This window comes from Orbicella franksi, chromosome 6 (genome assembly GCF_964199315.1).
Source record: "Orbicella franksi chromosome 6, jaOrbFran1.1, whole genome shotgun sequence".
NCBI classification, from domain to species: domain Eukaryota; kingdom Metazoa; phylum Cnidaria; class Anthozoa; order Scleractinia; family Merulinidae; genus Orbicella; species Orbicella franksi.
In genome coordinates, this window is record NC_138150.1 from 14,083,354 (window position 1) to 14,109,155 (window position 25,802).

Here is a 25,802-nt window from a genome sequence, read left to right on the forward strand (position 1 = left end):
TACCGCTCACAAACAGTAACAAAGATGATGTCTTTTATCGAAGCATTCGCTATGACCGTTTTGTCGGCATCTAGCAAAACTTGTTGTTTTAGTACAGTTTTTTCACTACTGTTATTGACAATGGCCTCCATGCAGCAATGTTTACTGCAGACAAATAGCCCATTTGCACTGCTATTGTCTGAGTCACAGGGGATGCTTAATTTGGGTCAAATTTGTTAAGTTCTGAAGCAAAAAGAAAAGTCGGCTTACCGTGCATCTGTTATCTGATAAAGCACGCTGTTTCAGCCAATCAGAGTGCAAGTTATTTGGAAACTTCATCACAATTAACAATTAAAGAAACTTAAGCCGTGTATTACACTGTGATAAAACATGACGGGCATTTGAGAACACGAGGGAAATGAAGAAAACACGAGCCGTAGGCGAGTGTTTTCAACCTTTCTCGAGTGTTCTCAAATGTCCCGAGTTTTATACTCTGATAAAAGATGGTTTTTTGACCAATCAGAACGCGCGCAGGGTCCTATCTATATTATAAAGTAAAATATAAAAACGCTCAGGCTAAATGAATGCTATAAAAACAGAAGCTTTCGATTAGCTGCCCTAAACAGCAGTCTTCTTCAACCGGCCAAATGATAAAAAAGGGGAAGAATACAATAGAATAAAAACAGTTTATTTCCAATTTTTTATTCTAATGTATTCTTTTTATCACAGTGTATTTTACAATTTTAGAGCCCTTTTTATCGTTTCGCCCGTGGAGGACCGCAGTTAAGGGTAGTCAAAAGCTTCTGTTTTATGCCATTTTTAGCCAGATGACGTTTTTAAATTTTACTAAAACATTGTTCCTTTGTTTGAAATGATTCCACCAGAGACAAGATGAATACCGAACCAATCATGATGATGTCTAAGAAACCAGCCATCGTAAATGTTTAAATTTTCCCTCATCGCTTTCGCTCTATGAGAAGGGAGCCGTAATAAAAAATCATAAGAATGTTTCGCGAGTCGTGGGCAAGTATTGGCTTGGCTGTTTCGATATTTTATAAAGCTTCCATAGTGTTTCTTATTTCTGTGAAGAGTATTCTAGTAGCTTATTGAATCCTATGGGGTTCTGTCATACTCATATCTGCTAAGGAACACAGATAATTTTTCCCTTCCATCCCTTTAATACACAAACAACATTTTCTAGTTATCAGCACTTCAGTCAGTGAAGATATGCGGTTTTAATACATCTATGCTCTATTGATCGATGGTTTCAAAGAGTTTTGTGTCATAAAAGGCTGTTTTAGTTCCACGGTTAGTTTCCTGGGGAATTGTTCACCTGTTAACTAATTCAGTTTTATTCAGGCATATTCGCTATTAAGAGTAAATGTCAGTAAAAATCAAAGAAAATTCTAAAAATGTGGCCACGGTCGAAAAATCGATTTCGCTCATAATTTGCCAGTTTGAAGGCCTAGGTAAGTAACTGAAGGAAATCAAGTTAGTTTTTTGAAATATCGAATATAACGGCAGAAATTCACGAAAAACGGTTATCGTACCGAAAGTTCAGATTTCACTTCGCGATAATCCGAGATTTTACACTTTTCAGCTTCTTGCTACACAGTCGTTTACATCGCTGTGAAACGTTCTCAACTTTAAATGTATACATTGATTCTTCCTTAATCAAGAGATAGTGATAATTTTTATTTCTTGTGTTTTCTGGCCGAACTGAGCCCCGATTAAGTAGACATACTTTTCTAATTAAAACAAAACTCAAAAGTTATGCAAATTCAGTGAGGAAAAAAGCTGACCGGTAGTGCTTCAAATTGTCTGATATTCTAGCAAAAGAAAGTTTAGTCAATGAATTGTAGGCCTACAGTTTCATTTTTGTGGGGATCTACTAGCAATTTTGCATGAACGCCGATCAAAAATCGAGAAAATTGCAATTCAGAACCTTTGAAATTTGCAATGTAACGCAACACGCTAAAATAGGTAAGACAATTTTTGTTGGCTTGAGACAGGACAATCAAAGGCTATTAATGTCTTTTACATTTGAAAAGCTTTAAAAGTAGTATTTAACTTAAAAAATCGCCGACAAGAGTTTAAAAAAAGAGAAAAAGAAACACCAAACTTTTAAATCGCACTCTCCATCTTCTCGCTGCCCAGTGTCACGCTCGAGCGATTTTTCAAGGGAAACAAATTTGAAACCATGTTTTCATCGTTCAAAATGAGTCAAATTTTAATAACAAGATCTTTGTTGTTGATGTGCAAAATCATGCATTAATAAGGGAGCATTGCCCAGTTAACCCGCCGAACGAAGTATAAAAGGTCCCAATAGTATATACATATTGGAACGATGTTAGGGATTACAAGCTTTATGCCGTCGCTAGCCAGTAGGAGGCTATCTATTCCCACGAAAAGTTAATGTTATATCGATAACCAAGCAAACAACGCACTTATCGAAGAAGAATCGAAGACAAGTAAGCTGAATGAGTTAGAGAAGCCCCGCACGAGTTCGTTCCTCAATACGGTGGAATTTGTGCCGGCACGCAGTTACGGTCATACCGCTCATACAGTGTAACAAGGATATCAAAAGCCACTAAAAGTCCTTCAGATTTTATCGCATTGAGACATACGTGAAAAATGTTTTTGGCGAATGTTTGCGTTTCGAGAAACCGAGAAACTTCTTGGAATCGACAATCTCATTGATCAGGTCAGGAGCCCATGACCGGCTCCTAATTAGGTACAGGTCCAGAAGTTGATTCATGTCACTCAAGGATCTGTGGAAATTACACACGGCAAATGGAAATTTATTCAAGTCCGTGAATTTAGGCGCGCCAGTGACGACTGAAGTCTGTGATGAACAGAGAACCAGAAACTCTCCTCAATGATAACAACGCATATTCCGCCTTGACTTGCACCTGCCGGCTTGTACTTTAAAATCAGTCTGACCAGATAAAAAGCAACACGCCAGTCCTTGTGCTAAAAGTTTTCATCATTGAAGGAAGTCGAGGTAAGCGAATAATTTAGGAATAATAAATAAATAATTTCCGTATTTTTAACGGTCACACCCTCAATGACTAGCCAGAAGAAAGGTAGCCCTGTTCTGGCCCTCTCCTTGTCACGCAACGTCGAGAGGGAGGGTCCCTCTCTCTCGGCTCTCTCCCGACGTTTCGTGACAGAGAAAGGGCCAAAACTGGACTAGACGCAAGGAAAAAAAATTGACGCGCTCAAGAATATCACCAATGTTGCACACACGCAATTTGCTTAATTACGTTTGGCCACCTTGTTGCAAACATCCAACATCTTACAGGATACTTGTGTTTTCGAATTATTTCTTGTTAACTTATTTGAACTGAAAAGCTTGTTAAACCAGGGTCGAAGAAAGGCTCGTCAACTGAATGAGGCGGTAGTTGGTGGTATAAAACGATCCACAAGACTACATGATAAAGCATGACAAAGAGTAGGTAGCACTAACTTTGTCAGAAGTGTAAACCACAACGTAGGTTAAAGATATACCGACATGTCATTGGCTACAAAAATGCTTCATGCTTCAGCTGAGTGCTAAATAGCAATGAAAACCAACCATGGCGTCACAAATTTGGTTTGTAAACAAGGCAATTTTTATCAGGAGTTTTTTCTCATCCCCACCCCAGCGTTATCAATGCAATTCAACTCTTTTCGCTTCCTTTCTCGCCCTGCAAGTTGATCATGAAATTGATACTGACGTCTCTTTTTCCACCCCGATCAATGAGCTGAATGCAAAGGTAGGCTTTTGTACTGGACGAAGCTTCAAAGGAAAGCAAACTGATACCTGAATATCGCATAATTTGAAAAAGCGATTGAAGGTTGAGTTCTGGAGAAAGCTCCATCATCTTCTACAGATTTGACGCATCTGCCAAGTCCATCACGTACTCGCTGCATGGAAGCACCGTGGACTGCAGTGTAAAGCTCTAGTACGCGTTGTTATTTGAGAAAGCTGAACAGTGCGTTTTAGCCGTCCCGAATATCCTTGCTCCTGCAGATTTGAATTGCTTCTGGGAGGAGTTATCTAAGCGCAAAAGGAATCTAAGAGCAACTGGTGGGGAAATACTTTGAACGCTTCAAACACTCCGTCACTTATCCCGAAACTACATAAATTACTTGACCTTCGCCACAGATTGTCATTTCCAAGATTGTAGCATCGGCCAAGTGTATCATGCGTGACGCAAAACAGGGAGAGTTAGGGAGTGATTAAGTTTGGTTCTACTCTTGTTTTTTCGCTATTACAGGCAATTTCTAAGTTAAATACTATTTCTAAAGTGTTTCAAACGTTAAAGACATTAACAGGCTTTGATTGTCTTGTCTCAAGCCAACAAAAGATTTTTACCTATTTTAGCGTGTTGCGTTACATTGCAAATTTCAAAGGGGCTGAATTGCAATTTTCTCGATTTTTGATCGGCGTTCATGCAAAATTGCTGGTAGATCCCACAAAAATGATTCCGTAAGCCTAAAATTCATCGACTGAACTGTCTTTTGCTAGAATATCAGACAATTTGAAGCACTACCGGTCAGCGTTTTTCCTTACTGAATTTGTATACCTTTTGAGTTTTGTTTTAATTAGAAAAGTATGTCTACTTAACCGGGGCTCAGTTCGGCCAGAAAACACAAGAAATAAAAATTATCACTATCTCTTGATTAAGGAAGAATCAATGTATACATTTAAAGTTGAGAACGTTTCACAGCGATGTAAACGACTGTGTAGCAAGAAGCTGAAAAGTGTAAAATCTCGGATTATCGCGGAGTGAAATCTGAACTTTCGGTGCGATAACCGTTTTTCGTGAATTTCTGCCGTTATATTGGACATTTCAAAAAACTAACTTGATTTCCTTCAGTTACTTACCTAGGCCTTCAAACTGGCAAATTATGAGCGAAATCGATTTTTCGACCGTGGCCACGATTTCTTTGATTTTTAGTGGCAATTACTCTTAAGAAGTTATTGCATGTTGCAGAGGCTAGGCAATAAAATAAAACATGCCCCTTACTCTTAGGTGGACTTTTTATTCAAGCTACAATCCATTACATGCTTTAATACTTGTAAAACGGGTACTGATATTTATGACAAAATAATTGCAATTTCAGTTTTTCATTTAGATGTTCATCCATGCGTCGAAACAATAACAGCCGGATTTACATATATATCAAGTTTCGCAAGTTTGTTTAATTTGTGAATATAAATTAATTTTCGCTTATTTAGACCTTAACGATTTCTTTTCGATAATTATATAATTCCGTCTGCTTGGTCAATTGTGAGAATGCGACCATAGTATCATCTGTTTTAAACTAAAGGTCAGTTTACTGAGTTTACGGCGTTTATCACTTTCTTTAAATGCACATATCAGCGGAATGGCGGCAACGAAGCGTGTAGGTGTCGCAGACAGACCTCGTTTCAAATTCTGTGGCGCTTGTTGACCTGTAGTTGTCGCTTGTTTCCATTTTAAAGCGATTTTTGTCTAAGGAACTCGGCTGTATCCGTGGATCACTGACCGACCGAATGGCACTGATTGCAATTGACTTAATCGTCCTTGTCCAATATTCCCGAAAACACACTAATATCTTGAATTTCTCCATCCTTGATCAACAGTGTTGTTTAAATCTTTCCGAATGGGATACCTCTCGTGCTCCCCAGGAAATAATAAAAAGACGATAGCAACTGCCAAACCAAATAAAACAAGAGATAAGGTAATACGTTTTATCCAGCGGAAGGATAAGCAACCCATGGCTGGCTAAACAAAGATAGCTGTCTGAATATGAATTATTTATCAACATAACAATTTTTCTTTTGTCGCGACACATGTTAATATTGACAAGTTTTAAAGCGGACAAAAAAGTTTTCTCAGGAGGGGTAAAATCGACTACATCCACACCACCAGCCCGAGAAACAAACACCAGACAAGTATATATATATAATATAAAAATAAAATTTTTGCTGTTTTCTTTTGTTTATTGTAAACAACTATATTTCATAAACATGCAATGTTATTGCCAGAGAATCCTCCAGATTGATACCATAGCTCCCTGTGTTGATATAGACTCAGTCACGTGCTGAATGTCTTGTTAAGAACACAGCACAAGGGCGATGAGTATGCTGATCTCCGCTGGACATCTCCGAACTGCAGCGCGCAAACTAACAGATAAGACCCGGCGTGCCTCCTGACACCCAGATCAGAATTGTTATAAATTACAAAACTGCCTGGTGAAGTTGCTTCATAACGCAAGAGCAAAGTGAAAAAAACATGAGCGACACACGCACCCTAGTTAAAGATGTACTATACGACGAGTTTGAGCTGTCCCACTTCGCTGCTGCGACAGAGCCGCACGCTTGGACGCGCAACACTGGAAACGAGGGTAAATGTTGCGCAAAGACTGAAAACTAATCGGCTTCCAAGATGGCGGTCAGAACTTCAAAGACGATGGACCGGGAGATGGACGAAACATTGGATTTTTTATCTCTAACGTTCGACCCATTAAAGGCTCTTTACGTCACAGGCCTTCAGCCACCTGTACCCAACATTCAGATTTTCAATAACGTCGCAGAATATGCACTTGCAATCAAGGAGGGTAAGACGAGGTCCACTGAAGTCGTGAAGCCCGGAAGCACTGCGGACTCATCACGACATTCTGTCTCCAGAACAAAGAACCTAAAACCAGAATATAAACCAGTTCAGAAAGAGGATTTGCAAGAAAGGCTCAGAGCTATCGCCGAGTCTAAAACGGGTAACACAGAGGACACAAAATTGGAGAAAAAGAGTGATGTCAGAATGGATGACACAAAACTACAGGAATTTATTTTGGCCGAGGAAGCCTTCAAAGCAGAACAGAAAAGAAAGAAACGGATGGATGTGATACAGAGGATGGATGGTAAGAGCCGTCAGTACTAAAACGTGCTTGCTCTAAATATTTGTTTCTTGATTTCTTAGTGAAGCTATAGTAAGGGTAAAAAATACTGGGTCTCTACAAAACGAAGACCTAAGATCTAAGACCCAAGAGCGAAAATCGAAGACTTGTTTTTTAACAGGCCTATCAAACCAGAGACAGTTAAACCGGGTCAAAGCTTTTCCTCAGACACCAACTGATGCAAAATCAACGGGGTCTTTGTTTTGTAGATAAGGCTGAATCGAACAATAGAATGAAGACCCTGATGATGTCAACTGACACAAAATCAATGGGGTCTCCGTTTTGTGGAAAGGGCCACCTGGATATATAAGACGAAGACCCTCCCTCAAAATCTTTGTCAGACGCCAATTGACATGAAATTGGAATCATACTGTCACTTTGAACTTTAAAGTGCAGACCCTTGTTTTAACGTTTTGTTAGAAGTCAACAGACGCAAAATCAATGGGGTCTTTGTTTTGTAGAAAAGGGTGCTCAAACTATAAAATGAATACCCTCGCTTAAACGCTTTGTTAGATGTCAACAGACGCAAAATCAATCGATCTTCATTTTGTAGAAAGGGCTGGCTCGAACTATAAAACAAAGACCTTTGCTTAAACACCTTGTTAGATGTCAACAGACGCAAAATCAGTGGGTTCTTCATTTTGTAGAAAGGGCTGCTCAAACTATAAAATGAAGACCCTCGCTTAAACACTTTGTTAGATGTCAACAGACGCAAAATCAATGTGGTCTTTGTTTTTTAGAAAAGGCCGGCTCGAACTATAAAACAAAGATGCTTAAACGCTTTGTTAGATGTCAACTGACACAAAATTAATGGGGTCTTTGTGTTGAAGATATTATGTCTGGCTCGAACTATAAAATGAAGACCCTCGCTTAAACGCTTTGTTAGATGTCAACAGATGCAAAATCAATACTGTCTTCGTTTTGTAGAAAGGGCCTGCTCAAACCATAAAACGAAGACCCTTACAGTAAATATTTTGTTAGATGTCAACTAACGCGAAGTCAATGTGGTCTTTGTTTTGTAGATAAGGCCAGCTGGAACTATAAAATGAAGACCCTCGCTTAAACACTTTGTTAGATGTCAACAGATGTGAAATCAATGCAGTCTTTGTTTTGTAGAAAGGGCTGGCTCGAACTATAGAATGAAGACCCTCGCTTAAACGCTTTGTTAGATGTCAACTGACGTGAAATCAATGGGGTCTTCATTTTGTAGATAAGGCGGGCTCAAACTATGAAGTAAAGACCTTCATTTAAACTCTTTTTGACAGAAACCAATGGACGCAAAACCATAGGATGCCTTGAACTTCAAAAGGAAGACCCTCATTTAAATAAAGAAAATCAAATAGTGTTTTATTTGCAATTGTAGGAAAAACGTACAAACAGAAAAAACTTCTGTGATTCCCAATAGAGTTTACAAACTGTTAATCTTTATTGCGTTCGACGAAGTGGAACGCAAACCTAATTTTGACCTGTGGCTTTTCAGAGTTGGTCTCCCTGTGCACGGTTATAGGCTGAAAAACCCACATTCCTGTAAGGATACCAAAATGGCCACCCCGCTTGATTTTTGCAGGGGCATGTCACGGCCAGTAAACTGGTACCGTTTAATGCTAAGACATGTGATAAGACGTGGTGAACATGTGAGTATGTGAGCAGGCCACGTGAGCTCGTCTTTCCAATGGATCTTTCTTTGACTTCTTTTCATTCAGTCGCCCTACGCCTCGCTATTATGTGCTCTCAGTGTTAGATTTTCGCGAATTTTTAATGTTTCGACTGTAGCATTTATCGAAATCTGAGGGAATTTTCCTTGTTAATTAGCACGACTTGGCTTTCGGATGATAAACATGGGAACAGCTACATTTTGATTGCATTTGTTGATTAGTTCCAGTTGCGACAGATAGCTCAGTCTTTATCCAGTCGAAATTTTATTGTTTGGAATCGGTGGAAAAGTACTCTGAAGGCAAGATCCTTAAGACTACTTTATTCATCAGGGGAAATACTCGAATTAGTCGCACGGAGTTTGTTTACGGTAAACGACCACGCGATTGCAAATGCTAGCTTAGAATAATTTAAATATTCTATGAAACTTGAGAGTCTACAGAAACTGGCAGCATCACGCAATGTATGAACAAATCGTGACCTCTTCACTAGCATGGACTTTGACACTATGCATATCTGACTGTAAAACCTCGGTTGCTGCTGAAAAATGTTGATTTTACCAATAGACAAAGGCTGAAAGTCAGCTAGTGAAATCATTTATTTACGGTATATATATTAAAGTGAGAGCTTCAAACGTACTTTCATAATCTCTGATTACTACTAGTATTTATAGTTGAATAACATTACCAAAGACCAAGTTGGACAGGAATTAAATGAAACAATTAGCGGTAGTGACTGACTCCATTTCTATCCCTTTTTATACATTTGAATTGATATGCAGACATGCCTGTTTGTCAAAATAGGGCATGACCTAGTCTATTTTGGGTGTGTATGATTTATGAAACGTAAATTTTAACGAGAACAGATTCAGATTAAAGAGACAAATTCAAAGATAATCAAAGAAATCAAAAAACTATGCAGTATATAATTATAGAGATCAATTTCATTTCCTTTCATTTCATTTCATGGTGTGTATTAAATAATTCAATTGATATTCGACAACAGGAACAAAGCTAGTGCCTATAACGTAAAAATGTAAAGCCAATGAAATGTGAAGATTAAAATGCAATTTCTCTACATTTTAATGGTTGTGCCTCAGACACTGGCTTGAAAACATCTCTACGTGTTAACCACAAACTCAGCAAAATGACTGCAAACTCGATATACATGGTTATCGTCCAGTACCTGCAGGAGGAAGTAATTCAATCACATGTCAACACTAGGCCAGTATTAAAGGATCATAATTTTGTAATCATGCAGTCATGGCAACAGCACGGATCAAAACTTCCTTTACAAAAAAGTAACTCCCTTTGAGCATCATCATCTGAAGGTGTTAAAATGAAGCACAGCTTCTACATGTAGATGACGCATCTGGACAACACACACAGCATCCAGATAACGACATCTCTCCCTCCATCTTAGAGATACCACGTAACTAAACTCTCAAATATGCTTGCATTATGTGGGGGCTGAACTCAGAGTCAAAGAGACTTGCATACGCATGGCATGCTCAAATGCAATCAAGAGCAAAAATTGTAGTCAGTTGCTTTCAAAGTCAATTTACAAGACCGGTAACAACGGAAAAGCTCAAAAACAATGAACTAATGCCTATTGCTTAAAGAGGTAATAGATTACCCAGTAAATGTTTGCTATAGGTAGTGTACGGGTGTTAAGCAAATAGGTAAATAAAAATGATGCGATTTTCATCATGTTAAAGTTGGCAACTAGCTAGCGATTTTGCTTGGTGGTTAGCTTTTAACAATGGTGAGCATGTACGTGCAAATTAATCGTGAATCTTAGCCGATAACAACTGTCGCTTTTATGGTTGAGGGGATTCAAGAACCCATCAAACAAACAACTAACAAAGTGTTTAAGCAAGGGTATTCATTTTATAGTTTGAGTCTGCCTTATCTACAAAACGAAGACCCCGTTGATTTCGCGTCAGTTGGTGTCTGAGGAAAAGCTTTAACCCAGTTTGACTCTCTGCGGTTTGATAGGCCTGTTAAAAAACAAGTCTTAGGTCTTCGGTCTTTGTTTTGAAGACACCCCAAAAATACTTGACCCAATTTGTTAAAATAACAGTTTATTCAATGATATTCGCCTTAATCACAGTCCGCCATGTTGGATGCAACGTCACCCTTTTTGGCATGAAAGCGAGGCCACGCGTGTTGAAACATCATGGCTGAGTCAGCGAGTACTTCGATTTCTTCAGAGTTTTGGTACTGCAATCTGGTGGACATACCGACAACAATATTTACCTGTGACAGTGACAGTGTATATTGGCTCCGGGAAGTCTACAACAACAGGAGAGGATGACAGTTCCGGTTGGACCTCCACAGAACTTTCCTCACCAGAAGCTTGGCCGAAAGTTGATGCAATGGATTAAAATGAAAAACATAAAAATACTTCTGATTATTTTACGATTTTAACCAAGGAATGTTTAAAGAAATATCGACAACAATATGTACCTGTCACAGTGACAGGGGACGATGGCACGCTTACATCAAACAATCGCACCCGTGCACGCGGTGGTTCTCGCTTTGTCGGAGATTTTCTTTTTCTGGGTGATCTTGACCAGCAAAAAATACTCGGAACTGCATGCTTCTCCAGAACACGCTTCCCTGTTAAAGTTGTCTGAAAATCCGCTTCCTTAAAGTGTACAGAACATACTCTTGTGCTGTTTGTTATCTGTAGATGGACCAGATCATAATAATTAATGTAAATACATGTGCGCAACAATGACATCGATAACCTAACCAACTTACCTGGACACTTTTGCCCACGTCTTGCCGTATTTTGACAACCCACTGCTTTCGAATGGCTTCATCACTGGGAAATTGGTGAAAGGTATGATTTGGAATATTTTTAGCGCGATTATTTTTACATTACGGCACGCAACAGTGATCTCCGTTGGGCATGATTGCAGATGATTGCCTTGTCTCCTCGATCGCCGGAAGTTGACTTTACACGCGTGGCCTCGTATTGGTGTCAAAAGTACATGACGTCAATCCAAGATGGCTGCTGTGCGATAAAGGCGAATTCCCAAATCAAGTGTAGTTTTTTTTAATCCGGGTCAATCCCATGTCCTCCCTTACCCATATTGGAGATTACCACACCCAAATTTGCAATTGATCAATAGGCCCTTTGCAGCTAAGCCATCACGTGACCTATTTTTCATAAAATTATGGGCTATAACTTAATGAATGCCAGAAATGGAAAAAGCACATTAAAAAATATCAAAATGGCCAAGTTTGACACCCCCATCATTAAAGAATGAGATTTTATGAGGGTCTTAATTTTTAAAAGAATAAGAAGATTTGTATGGAAAAAGTTGTTGGAGAGCAAGGTCTTGCTCTCCAGCAACATTTTCCATACAAATCCTTGAAATTTTCTGAAAATTCAAACTGTCGCATAAACTTATTCTTTAATTCCAGGGGCCTCAAACTTGGCCATTTTGGTATTTTCGATGTGCTCTTTTCATTTCTGCCATTCCTTAAGTTATAGCCCATAATATAAAAATTTTCTAGGAAAAATTTGGTCACGTGACCCCAGCTACAAAGGGCCTATTAAATGCCATGTTTACTGTACTGATATTCTGTGAGTCACTAAATTAATATGACCAGATTTATGGTCAAATTTTAGTACTGTTGATACTTACCAATCATAGCTTTTTCGGTATGCTTTGCCAGCACATCAGACTCATGGTAAGTCTTGCCATGGTTATTTTGACATGACTGCATCTTGCCAAACTACAAACCTTGGTTCAACAGTACTTTTGGTTGTCTCAATGATGGTTTTCTACTGTCCCTACCCCTATTAAGCAGTTATCCCAAATTTAATACACATAGTTTGGCTTTGTTTGGAAAAGGCGTGACAAATAGAAGGCTCAAATAGGAAGCCTCACAACCAATAAAAACATTGAAACAGAGGTTTCTTATGATTGTCTTAACATGTTTCTAAGTAATTAGCAAAAAAACTTTGTGACAAGTCCATCAGGAAAAGAGTGATAGGCTTTATTATGTGCAGCAGTAGTCAGAAGCCTTTATTGATGTTTCTACCAAGGTTCGGGCTAATTCCTGACCAACCTGCATTAAGCAGCCAACCCCTATTAAGTGGTCACCTCCCATTTCCCTGAGGGTGGCTACTTAAAATTATAGGGATTAGACTGAAAGGAAGTTATTTAGTAATGTCAAGACAGTCACGAACACAATCTGCGACATACGCAAAGTGCATGATGCAAAGGTTGGGTGTAATACTGTCAGATATACAATGGCATCCCTGTATTTTGATTGGCTGTATTTCTTTGGCATGGTATAAAATACATTATATCACTGCTACCACATGTTTAAAGCTCCAGCCTATAAGGGCCATTTACTTTTTGTGACTTACAAATTTAAGTTACCTGTGGTGTAGGTTCGGTTGCCTAAACTGGACCAGTACACATTATCATCACAATTTTTGCAGTTTCACCTTTACCATGCATCTTTTCCATGTTGAGGGAGGGTTTTGGGTGGACTGTACACGACACTGATAGCAAGGTTTACCCCCATTAGGTGCTGATAATGATTTTGAGGGTCTTCCACTTCAAATCTTCACACCAGCCACTTACATGTGCACATGTTCTATGTTACACACTGTACCTCTTAAGTTGCATTTTCATGAAGGAAGCTGCAAGAAGTGTGGAGTATTGTCACTTCCCTTTGCTAAGATTTAACATGAAGATGTACATATATCTAGTCCATCACAGGTTTCTGAGATCCATCACCATATTCAGTGGTATTTTTACATTTTTACCTTATTACTGGGAAAATTATTATTTTAAATGCCAGTCCCAAGAGAGATCATATTTCTCTTCAAAATAAAGATTAATGGCAATAGTTGAGGATTGGCAACACTCCTAGCTCTGTCATGCAACAGAAACTGGAGTTCAGCACCTGCACTTATAAGCAATTATCGTTAAATGGCTTTTCTTTATTATAACTGCCTGTACATGCAAGGATATGTTTTTTTCTCTCTCTTCTCTATCCTTTTCATCCTGACTGGCCTTCTTAACTCTTACTGTTTTCACATAATCATTTACTGTAAGTGTCCATAGTAGAATTAAGCTTTTATTCAAGATATTCATGAAATGATTAGCTGCTTAATTTTCATAACCTATTTTCTTGAATTTGTTATAAAAAGGTCAAAATTTATTTATTCATTTCAGCTTGAGATGAACTCAGTTGCCTCCGTTTTATTTATTTGTTTTCCATAGCTCTTGCGGAAGGACCATTCAGTATCCTTTACACCTGTCTCACTGAGAGACAGAGAGTAAAGGTATGGACTAGAAGATACAAAGGACTGCGCAGCGTCTTGGCTGGATACCTTGTTGCCTTTGACAAGCACATGAATCTGGTCAGTATAATAAGTAGAGTAATCAAGTTGTACAACTGCTGTTTTCAATAGGAATTACTTGTCAAACATTTGTTATTTATTGCTTTTTTATTATTATTATTAGTCTAATTTTGAAGTCTCACATGTACACTTACATGTAAGCACTAATTCACACAGTTTTGAAAAAAAGTTTTTGTGATTTGTAATAGTAATTGGACTGAGAGAAGAACAATTCAGGGAGAAATTGTATGAGTAATTTCAAAATTGGAAGTGGGTGCAGCGTGACACAGATTTGAATTTGCGAGCACAATTACCTTAGGAATTGTCCAACGCGAGGCCCAATTACTAATTAATTGGATCCATGAAAAATTTCGAGATTAAAAAAGATGTGTTTTTAGAACTTCTGAGCAAAAAAGTCAGTAGCACTGTCCATAAATTTTAAAAACTTTCTAGCAGGAAACTCTAAGAAGGAATCCATTAAAGTGCAGTTAACGGACATGCAATTGGTGTAGTTATCCAATTAAAAAATGTTGTAGTTGGATACGTGTAATTGGACACCCACGTGATCACGCGTGAATTACGCGACAAACAGGCATGTAGAGAACCAATCACGATTGAGAATTTTCATTGCGATAGATTTTAAAATAATCATCTTTTGGTACATGTTCATCTTACACAAGCTGAATTTTTGAGTGTTGACAATAATTACAGTGTGATTTAGAACAACTTTATTATTGTAAGGTGTCCTAGTACATAAATTCTTGGTGTTTTTCAACAGTTCTAAGTGTCTATATCGCCTGCAGAGTTCTTACAGTTTTGGTGTTTTTGTAAAGATTAGATTTTCCTCTGAAATCAGCTTTCTTAGAAATAAACTTTAAAGTTTCCGCTTGAGCCACACCATCCAAGTTGACTGAGTGTCTCAACAGAACAGAGCGTAAGTTCTAATATGATCTTGACATCATTTCGGGAATGACAAATTTTGCCGCAAAAAAATTTACAGACCAGGACAGCAGTGACAGCAAGCATAGGTGAACAGTCTGGGAGTGGGGGGAATCAAAGCAAACGAAGACCAAGACTTTTATTTTTGTGGTGGCTCTGAAAAGAGCCGTTTTAAATGGATTCACAAAGAGCTGTTTTAAAAGTTTTCTTGAGCTTTTCGTACGAGGAAGAAATTAACTTTTTCTTTTATCTTTCTGATTTTACTAGGCTGTCGATCGAGGTCATAGAGTTTGCGAGGATTCAAAATAACCATTTTTGTGAATGTTTTTGTTTTGTTGCAATCGGGTTGCGTAATGGTATCCCGATTTCAACACTCACCCATTAGGGCATTGTGCAGTTTTTTTTTTCATGCAAGAAGGTCATCCCCCCCTGCAACCCTCAAGTCCGAAGGTGCCCGTACACCCATGATTTCAAGCAGGACAATGACTAAATATACATTTGTTAGGCGTCTTCTGCAAACTGAGAATAACGTGAAATGAATATTTTCTAAGAATTTTGAAGAACGTGAAACACGATGGCTAATTTTACATCCTTCTGTTTGGAAGTCAATGCCTTCTTCATGTGCTCTTCCCGAAGTAATGTCAGTAGACATCAATCTCCAAGCACTTTGTCAACTTGGAAAGGAGAGGCTTAACTGTAAACTTTAAAGCTTGATTTCAGTGGAGGGGGGGGGGGGGGGGGGAGAAGGGGTGAAGCGTTGGAATTGCAACAAAAATATTGTTGGGCCTTTATTCAATTAATGTTGCAACAGTTTATAACTGGTAGAACTGCTCAAAACTTTTGATAACTAATTTGTCTCTCTATTTTCACAGGCCCTATTTGATGTCGATGAAGTCTACACTTTAGAAGAACGAATTGAACAACAAGAGATAAAAGATGAGTCTCTAGAAACAAAGAAAAAGAAGAAGAAAAAGAAAAAGGCAATATCACCAGTTGAAAATAAAACTTCAGGTGAAACCATTGACAACACAATTGCTGAAAAAAAAAATTCTTTATTAGTGCCGTCTCATGAAGTCTTAAATACTCCATCAAAGAAAACATATGAAGAAAGAATTGCTAATGTGAAAACCGACAGCAAAGAACTCCATGCAGTGTCTGCTTCTGAATCTGATTCCCAGTTTAACACAGAGTTCCTCCCATCTAGTGATGTTACGCCACAGTTTTTACATTGCACTGTACTTAGGGACTGTAACAATTTTGGAGGCAATTCTGAAGGTTATTCCGTTTGTGACCATTCTATGGACACTAGAGATGACGAGTCATCAATGCCATCAGCAAAGGCTCTTAGCGTCGCTTTACAAACTGCAATCCTTCCTTTTGTTCATGCTGAAGGTTCACCTCTCACAGAGGACAAAACGAACGCCGCCGGTAAATGCAATCCTGAACAACACGAAGATACAGGAGATTCAAATGCAAACAATGAGTTAGTGTTGGATGATTCTGATTCTCGAACTATGGAAGCTGAATCCTTGGATCTGATAGGTACAAGTACGTCTGGTCATAGTAAAGGTATTAGAGAGACTAATGCTTCAGTAGCCGACGTTGTCTTATTGGACGAGGAAGTGACCACCCAAACTCAACAGTGCGACTTTGAAGAGAAAAACGAGCCTGGAGCTATTAATAGAAATACACTCTTACGTCAAACGGACGGTGAAAATAATGATATTATACATGCAGTTAGAAACTCTAAGGATTTGGGTGTCTCTCCATCTATCACCAAAGAACAACATTTTGTTTTTTCTGTCGATGCTCATGAAAGTGACTTCGCAGTATTAGAAGACGGTTGCATATCTGTTGACACGAACAATGCAGTTAACACAATATTAGAACATAAAACGGCCGAGTTGTCAAAGGACGTTAAGCAGAACAGTGTTATTTCTGTAGATGGCAGTCGATTGGTAAATGAAAATAATGACATTAGACACAAGGACCAACAAAAGCGGTTGCGAAATGGCAGAGAACACAATGAACAGAATGAACGTTTTGCTGGAACTAACAACGATTCGCCTTTGACAGAACTCGAGTGTTTTGAATTAGGAGAAAGTGAAAGTTGCCCAAATGACCATTTTCAGAACAATGATGAATACGTGCCATGTTCAAAGGAGGTTGATAAAGGAGTCTGTGATACGTCATTAAGCGGCGAGGATGTAATTCAGGGTGTGTCAAGTTTGTTTGACGGTGAAGCCGTCTTTTTCAAGTCCAACAAAAGCTTTGGAATAAAGTGTGCAACCGACGAAGAGGAGAAATATGAAGGGTCGAGCCATATAAAGGTCAAAAGTGAATGCAATGTGAATGATGTAGAGCCGAGTGGAAATCTAGCACTTCACGTGTTTAGCATGATGCAGTTACAAAGTGAAAGGATGAAGAGTGCTGTTGACACGGAAGCAGGAAGTATGGATGTACCCAAATCCGTAATAAAAGACACATCTGCAATGAACATGTCAACTCAAATTGAAACTGTTTCTCACTTGGAACTGAAAACTGTTGAACCGCTAAAAGCTCAAGATGAAAATTACGATCGACCAAGAAACGATTGTGAAGATACTGAAACTTTGGAAATATTCCAGGGTGTAACACCTGAAGGTACTAAATTAGGAGAATGTGAACTTTCAAGCTCCCCAAAGGTTGATAAAGGTCTGGCTGATACAACTAGCTCATTTAATTTACAAGGCAATCAAGTGAGAGAAATTCTCCAGCAATATGAAACGTGTCCAACGCTTTGCGCCAATGTAGAAGCTACATGTAGCAAGACATTTGAGATGCACATTCAATCTTTCTCGTCCTCGTCTTCTATGGAGCTTCAAACTGATTCACTGAGTAACTCGTTTATTTCAAATGTGCAAGACTGCCGTCTCTGGCCAAATGAAGGGACAAATGATGCTCCTATGGCTTTAGATGTTGCAGTAGAAAGTTATAGTACTTTAACTGGAGTGAGCGATGATGCCGATATCAGCCAAGGTTTGAGCGAACATGGAGTTGTTGGAACTCAACAAATATCCTTAAACTCATCGCTGAGTAACCATGAAGTTCTGTCCGAAGAGGGGAAACGTTTACATCTTACATGTTCTACCGTAGAACACTCCGTCTTTGTTTCTGGGAAACACCTGGAAGACTCGGACAGTCTATTGAGGGAGAATAGAGCAGTATCAAGTGATAAGCAATGCTCCGCTTTGGAGCTCAATTCAGATAACGTACTTTCAAAGGATGAGGAGGCCAGTCTCAATACACACGTTCCCGCGAGTAATCGTGAAGAAAACGAATGTCGACAAGCCGTCAGTAAAGAGTTTGGGCATTACGACGAACAACTGGAGGAATTGCCAGAAAAACAACAAACAAGGACATTGGACACCGATCAAAATGCAACACATCTGAGCGAAACAGACGTTTCACGTGAATATTCTGCTCAAAACAAAGACGGCAAACGTGATGATGGCGAACTCATTAAATCACAGGAGACTCAGTGCTCGAGTTATTCGCCTCATAAAGGCAGTGCTGAAACCTTTGCGTCTGCCGACAATGAAAGAGATTCGAACACTTCTCTTTGTGTCATGGTAAATCTGTTAGAAAGTGAGAACAACCTGAAAGATGTTTCGAGATCTACAGGCCTTAACTCTTCTTCGGAACATTCGGCAACAAAATTTTCTGTGAAATCTGAGGGCAAGGACGTCTCTGAAAGGAATGAAGCAGAGTTCACCTGTGACAATGTGATAACCGAAGAACAAACGAACGTTAAACCACGTGTTCCAGTGACAAACAGAATTGATGAATCAAAAAGGAAGGGAGACGATGATAAAGAAGAAGGCGAAATTACCTCCGATGAAGACGACACTTCTGAGACTACAAAACATATGAAGAAGGAAAGAGAAGAAGGTGAACTTTCTTCATCTGAGTCCGATGCAGAGGCTTCACCACACGAGAAGCCTGGAGGAGCAAGTGTTCCCAGGAGTGAACTCACGCAAACTAAAAGTGTATTCAGCAGAAAAGAAAATGAGCTCTACACTCCTAGGCGACATTCTTTAAGCGAAGTACCTCACAAGGTATCCAAGGAAAGGTCTAGAGTACCTGAAAATTCAAGAAGTGATAGAACAGCTTCTTTGTCTTGCTTTAAAAAGACAGATTTACGGACAAAGCTGATTGAAGCACGTCAGACGAGATCGTCACTGAAAGGAAGACGTACTGGTGTCAATGATGAAACGAAAGGTAGTCGTCTTCGTGAAACATCTGGAAAACGTGTTGAGAGGAATAGCACTGTGGAAAAGCCTGTTCAAGGAAAGAGTGTGCGCGACTCTACGAAAACTGAGAATAAAGCGAACGTTAAGAGCGCTAAACTACAGCGAGCGTCTCAAGTAAAAAGAAGAGAAACACGACCGCGAAGCTCTGGGGCCTCCAATGAAACAAAACCTGGAAGCAGCCAGCGAAGGGATGAGACAACAGAAAGTAGCCTTAAGTTTGTAAACGAAACTAAAGGAAAGTGTGACAATTCTCTGCAAGGAGACGATGTTAAGGCAAAAAAAGCGAGTCCTACAACTTCAAGACAGAAGATACACGAGCGTTGCGATACATCTCAGGTTAATCCCAGCAAAACATCTAAAGACTCGACAGTTCGTCTTGAGACTCAAGGCAATAGAAAGACAAGATTGTCACGCAGTGATCAGCGTAATAGGACAATGGTGAAGGGAAAAGAATCGATGATCAAGCTCGACACTTCAGACACAGAAAAGCCACGTGATTATAAGGGAGGACACAGAAAAACCGCTAAAGATTCACGCGTTGTGTCGAGGCCGAAAGTTAAAACAAATGTGTGTCTTCAAGTCTTGGACTCGCAAAAGGCACCTTCACGTGTTAAGAAAGAAAAGATGAAAATTAACACAACAGCCAAGCTCTCTCTAAATGATCCAGATAAACACCGAAATGAGTCTCGCGTTGAAAGCAGTCTACGGCCTCACTCTGATAACGAGACAACAGCAAAGAAAGAATATGTCCTAACCCACTTGAAAATCGATAACAAAGTTAACAAAGGAGGTGAGAAAACTACTTCAGCTCTTCTCAGCTCAGACGGTAAAGTGCAAAACAAGCCTGAAAACTCTTCCAAAGCGACAGGTGAAACAAAAACAATGGATGGTGTAGAGAGACATGGCCGCCACAGTGATAAAGGTAAAACGAAACGAGTTAAGACCCCTGTCAAAGCGTCTCTACGAATTACACCAAGAAAAGTTCTTAAAAAGTTGCCTTCCAATGTCACTTCTAAGGCGAAAGTACAGGCTCGACATGTTGAAAGGGATAAGGCAGGAAATACAAAGAAACGTTCAAGGGCTGTAGACATCACGGACCTGAGGCAAGCTAAGAAATTGCGACTCGAGAAAGGAAACGGTTGTTCTTCAAAATTACCAGTTGATGTTTCTACAATTGAAAAGCCTAAACCGTCCATGAAACGTGGCGAGCATAACAACAGACAAAATCAGCCACCTTCCTTGAAGCTTGGACGTTCTGAACAAGAAGTAATCTCTCCTGGGGGCGATAAGCTCAAAACTGCAGATCAAGAGATAAGTATGAATGATCCTGAGACAAGCTCCTACAACAAAACACTGTCAAAGACGCTTTTAATTGGTGGCAACAAGCGTTTGATATTTAAACAACGTCATGTAAACCAGTTGTTTGTCAGAGGAGACAATGTTGTCATGGTAGCCTACGCCAAGTGACTTGGAAATACTCTTTCTGGTCATAATTTATGCCTGTTATGATCTGAACCTTATTTTTCAAGCCTCTGACTTGAAAAGCATACTCCTCAAGACGTCAAACTGAATTCAGTTGGACCAGTTGAAATTTAATGAATAAATCAACGGTAAAACGTCGAAATATTTTTCATAGGTTTTTGTAGCACGCTAGAATACAATATACGAGTACGTTGTGTAATACTGATGTACCTTTAGATTGGTTAACGAAACCTGCAAGCGAGTACGCCTGAACTGCTGCAAATACGATCAGGGTTACTCAATAAATCAATCAAAATTCATAAAAAAATATGAGTGCTTTGGGAAAGAGAAAATGTGTAAAATCAATACATATAAGTAAGAACATTGCTTGCTATTTATTGGCCTTATTTATTATAAATTGTGAAACGAATTCATGACTTGTTTTACATTGTTCAAGAATTAATAAGCCAGCGCAGATATTCACAAAGAGCTAAATTTCATGCCGGCATTGAATAAAAAAAAAAATCATTAAATCTCATAGACCCCAGTACCCGACCTCTAATAAATGATGATTATTGGTGAACGGCGAAAGTATAGGCTGGTTTTCACAAGTGCACAAGCATAAATAAGCATGAGCCGACATAGGCAGCGTCCACACTACGCCGGAGAAATTGAAAACGGAGGTTTCACTCTGAATTTCCGTCCACATTAGGCCACAGAAATTCAAAAACGCAACAATCACCGGTCATTGTGGGTTTGTGTTTGACTCGGACAGGCAAATATCCTGATTATCGTAACCTCATCGTTTTCGAAAAGCTTCGTTTTGAAAATGTTTTCTGTCCACCCTAGAACGCGAAGCCGGCGTTTCCAAATTCCTCCGGTTTGAAGAGCGTTTTCGAAAAGCTCCGGATTAGTGTGGAAGGAAGGCCTAACCGGAGAAATAAAGCTCCGTTTTCAAATTCTTCCGGCGTAGCTGTGGACGGGGCCATAGACGCAGTACGATGTTGATGACTGTCGCTTTTTGTTAGAACAATTTCCCAGCAAAAGGGCGACACTTGACATCACCTTGCGGCGTATGTCCGCTTAGGCCTTCTTCTTGTGCGCTAGTGAAAACCAGCGTTATGAGATAGAGGCTGAAATTATAACATGCCGGAGAAAAAGTATGAAGACTAGTATTATGAATAGAAATGCTAAAGCCAAGAAGGACTCGCATTACTTGACAAAACACCGAATTGATTTATCATATCATAAGCAGTTTTTCCTGCAATTTATTTTGATGAGTGATAAACTGGGACATGCGAAACGTCACGAGAGGTTTTAAGTACAAATAAAGTTTCTACTCGCCGTTCCTACAGTAGGTAAATAGGTTCATAATAAGGGATTGGAAGTATCAAGCGTCGTATTCCATGGCGTGGGACTGCCTTGGATAATACGCTGTCATCCTAAACACGCCCGTCCAGTGGAAATTCGGCACAATCATAACTTGAGGAAAGTGTCGAGGGGTGGTGGGAAGAGGGTGTTACATGTATGAGGCCCCGTCCACACGTATCCGGATATTTTTGAATCCACAACTTTTTCTTCCCAGATTCAAAAATTTACCCTTCCACACGTAGCAAAAATATCCGGATTCGCTGCCGAATTCGCCGGATGCGTGTGGACGGAAGCCGTATCCCGGAAGAAAAAGTTGCGGATTCAAAAATATCCGGATACGTGTGGACGGGGCCCAAGTCTCCCAGTTTATAAATACACTGCGATTTTCGTGGCTGGCTCGTATTTTACACGAAACTGACTCATCAGAAGGGCATAAGGACATTTTGTTTCATTTCTGAGGAAACGGACGGTAATATTTTGGCTACAGAGGTGAACTTTCTACTCGGTGATGATACTAACCAATCAGAATTAAGTCCGTAATTTGTAATGTTTTGCGTTCTCCGATCTCGAACAAACTAGTGGAAACATGTTGCTCAGATATCGGTAAAATAATAGCCACAAGCGCAATAGGAAATTAAAATGTACCAAATTGAAAGTTCCGACGACTGAAGTGGTTCTAAGTTGGACTATAACGACACAGTGTGAAAAAATACATATCTCTTTTCGCGCTAGGTTGTAGTGATGCATACATGGCGGCAAAATGTCCGCCAAAATTCAGTTCGTTGTACCAAAACTGCCTCCTCCACGGGGTTTTCTTATCTTTAGCGCAAAGGGCGATTGGAAGACTGGGAGTGCGCAAGAAGGCGCGAGCGGGAGCTGGTGGCGAGTAAAGAGCGCGAGCGCAGGGAGCGCTGGGAAGAAGAAAAAGAGGGAAAGAAATTTCCTGTCGTCCCATGATTCCCTGCGCCCCTCCTCAATAATTAACTATTATAATTTTTTACTATCGCGCGGGCGACTAAGGATGAGGCAGGTACCAAAATGTGACATGGTGCACCATTTAAACTGTTGCCAAAGTACGCTTGACATGTTTATCGTTATAATGTTGAAAACAAACCGGTGAAAAGTATCCTATTACGCACTGCAACAATTATCGTTTTTCATTAAGTTATTGGGAAAAAATTCTGCAATGCCACAAGAGTTACAGTGCAATTTATAAGCTATAGGGTGGGCGGGTGGGTAGAACAAAAAGTTACTCTGGGCATTATCCTCAAACGGTGGAAGAGATTTGGTGACATTCTTTTGGCAGTACCGGTTCCTCTACACTTAGTATATTCTCTAGGCCGCTGCAATCGACAAGGTCAAATTACTCATTTGGTTTGTTGACTTACATGCAATATCGATATTTTATGCAGTGCGAATAGGAGTTGTCTATAATAATGCAATAAGGTAAGATAAGGCCATTCTTTATTTAGAGTGACAAACTCCGCTTAGTTAAAAGGCCTCTTCCCAGGAAGCCCACTAATAAAATAACATAAATGTATATTAATTAATAAAGAAAACAATCAAAATACAGACTACATAAAAACTGTAAGTACATAAAGTTAAAAGATTACTTACTTGAAAATATATATTTGATGATCTCTTGAGATTGATTGAAATTGTTTTAAACTGTCTGTCGTAGTTACACTACTTCGGCTGACCTTGTGACGGCAACTCGATTTGTATAATTACGAGTAAACTTATAATTTAAATTCAATTGGAAAGGTCTGGGCAATAAAAAGGAGTATTCAATAATATTCATCTATCTGTTATTCTGTTGGACACCTGAGCTGTCCGCACTCCAATCAAGTGAAAAATAGGACAAGCTAAGAACCAATCAGTTTCCAATTACGTTACGCTTAGAGCAGTTTTAAACTGAGTGTCGTAAAAACCAACCTTAAAGTTGTCAGTCGGGTAAATCACAAAGGACACGGGTAATCCAGTGAACCAATCACAACTCAGTCAACACGAGGCAAATACTTGGGGCTGATGCCAAACGCAAAGCAAAACCAAAAAAAATAGGAAAGTGAAAACTTAACCGCTGTAGATCTATGCATGTAATCACGTGTTTTTGCTGTTGTTTAAGTGTCTGTCACAGTATTTGTAAGCTGAACAACAATCGCAAGGTCGTTTTGTTAAATTCGGGTAAAGATTTAGTACTGCTATTTGTCAAAATCCAACAACTAATCCATCTGCTCTAGGATCTGATCCAGACCAGTAAACAGATCTATTTGGTCCAGTTTTGCAGGGTGCACTCTTGCGAGCGATTATTTGGCCCCGACCAAACACACTCCTACTATGTCCAGATACAGGGTACGTAACACTGTGCCCAAGCTCCGTAAGCTCTTTTACAACGCTTTCTGAGATGCCTTCTTCTAGGAAAACGGTCCCAAGTTCTTGTCCCTCACTACTGATACAAAATCGAGGTACATCCAAAGCCTCTTGAGGGTCCATTCCAAAATCAATCATATTGAGAAGTACCTGGTCAGAAAGTAATTTGAACCAATGAAAATAAAGCTCTTCTTAAGAACTTAAGTAACAGATTTTTAAGAGGTGTCTTCCGGAAAAGAGATTACTTATACTAGCATGCGAGACCCAAGAATAACAATTGCTGCAGCTTTTCTTTAGCTTCTAACCAACTAACATCCCAGTAATCTGTCACGAAACCAAAGAAAATGCTGGAAAACAAGGTAAATTTGCAGAGCTCTCTTAACAACTACAGAAATAGTTTTCTTTGTTGTTGTTTTTTTTTTGCAATCCAAATATCATTTTATTCTCTTAGGACTTCAAACTAGCACTCTTTCTACTTTAAGCTCGTTGCTTACGCAATTGTTAAATTCTACCGTTTCTGCTTAACCGCAAGTCAGATTAGAGCTCTACAAAAAGTCAGTGTTACACTGATTTAGTGACACACATCATTAAGCCGAAATCGAAGGCGCCAATTAGTACTTTATGCAACTAGTTTGATGTGTAAGGATAAAATAACAGGTCATTTCAATTCAAGTGTTTGTAGATGAAATCTCAGCATGTGGTGATGTACATGAACGGCGTTTAGAGTTACTCCATGCACTAGTTTTGCGTAACATTTGGTAAAGTGAAAGTTTCAACTTTTTATGGCATTCTCACAAGGATTAACTCGCCAGGCTAACCTGAACATGTCCTTGTGGTTGCATGAAGCCTCCCATGACACCAAAACAAGCATATAACTCTCCAGTATCCCCCCGAGTGGCCATTCCTGGGATGATGGTGTGGTAGGGTCTCTTCCTTGGCTCTAGGACATTTGGGTGATCAGCACGAAGTGAGAAATTGGCTCCACGATTCTGTAGAAAAAGAAATTGTCCAAAGGTATGTTACAAACAAGGGGGCCTGCTGTTTTTAACAAACGTGCGGTAACACCAGAAAACGTAATCTCGGGCAACATCGAGATTCTCGGGAAAACAAAACTGATTTCCTCCAGACCAGTGTTTAAGTGTACAGTGCTCTTTGAGTTAAAAATTTTGTACGTCTTTGAGAAGATGGGTTGAGCCATCATTCTGGAAAATTTTGTTGACACAGGTTTTTCTTGAATACAGGATTTTCCTTTTATTTCATTTGTTTACCGTTGCCTAGGAAAAAGAAATCTGACGAAGAAATAAGGAAGTAGAAAAATACAACTTGTATGTTCATGGACCGAAATGCAGTAGAGGTCAAACAATAAGGAACAAGGGCAAATCACCAAACAACATTAGTAAATGAAGGATTCTGGGTAATTCAGCCAATCACTGTGCA

The 25,802-nt window shown here is 39.4% G+C and overlaps 2 protein-coding genes across 3 annotated transcripts in view; one reads left to right on the forward strand and one right to left on the reverse strand.

The window, feature by feature from the left end:
* Window positions 1-4,953: 4,953 nt before the first annotated feature.
* Window positions 4,954-23,163, forward strand: LOC145489622 (uncharacterized). The gene is made up of 3 exons (XM_081468630.1): window positions 4,954-6,870; window positions 13,814-13,953; window positions 15,744-23,163. The coding sequence occupies exons 1-3, from the start codon at window positions 6,399-6,401 to the stop codon at window positions 20,628-20,630; spliced, it is 5,499 nt and encodes a 1,832-aa protein (XP_081324756.1). The 5' UTR covers window positions 4,954-6,398; the 3' UTR covers window positions 20,631-23,163.
* Window positions 23,164-23,444: 281 nt separating this feature from the next.
* Window positions 23,445-25,802, reverse strand: part of LOC145489640 (glutathione hydrolase-like YwrD proenzyme) — a 16,631-nt gene continuing 14,273 nt past the window's right edge. For both annotated transcript variants that reach the window (XM_081468659.1, XM_081468660.1), the window contains exons 7-8: window positions 25,184-25,354; window positions 23,445-24,515 (exon numbers count right to left, since the gene is read on the reverse strand). In XM_081468659.1, the coding sequence (XP_081324785.1) occupies window positions 24,204-24,515; window positions 25,184-25,354 (483 nt within the window). In that variant the 3' untranslated portion in view covers window positions 23,445-24,203. The remainder of the gene's footprint in view (window positions 24,516-25,183; window positions 25,355-25,802) is intronic.

Excerpts from the sequence above, each read along its gene's own strand:
- LOC145489622 (XM_081468630.1), top strand. The coding sequence starts at position 6,399 with ATGGCGGTCAGAACTTCAAAGACGATGGACCGGGAGATGGACGAAACA. Across the intron at positions 6,871-13,813 it reads TGTGATACAGAGGATGGATG|CTCTTGCGGAAGGACCATTC; the intron begins GTAAGAGCCGTC and ends TGTTTTCCATAG. Across the intron at positions 13,954-15,743 it reads TTGACAAGCACATGAATCTG|GCCCTATTTGATGTCGATGA; the intron begins GTCAGTATAATA and ends CTATTTTCACAG.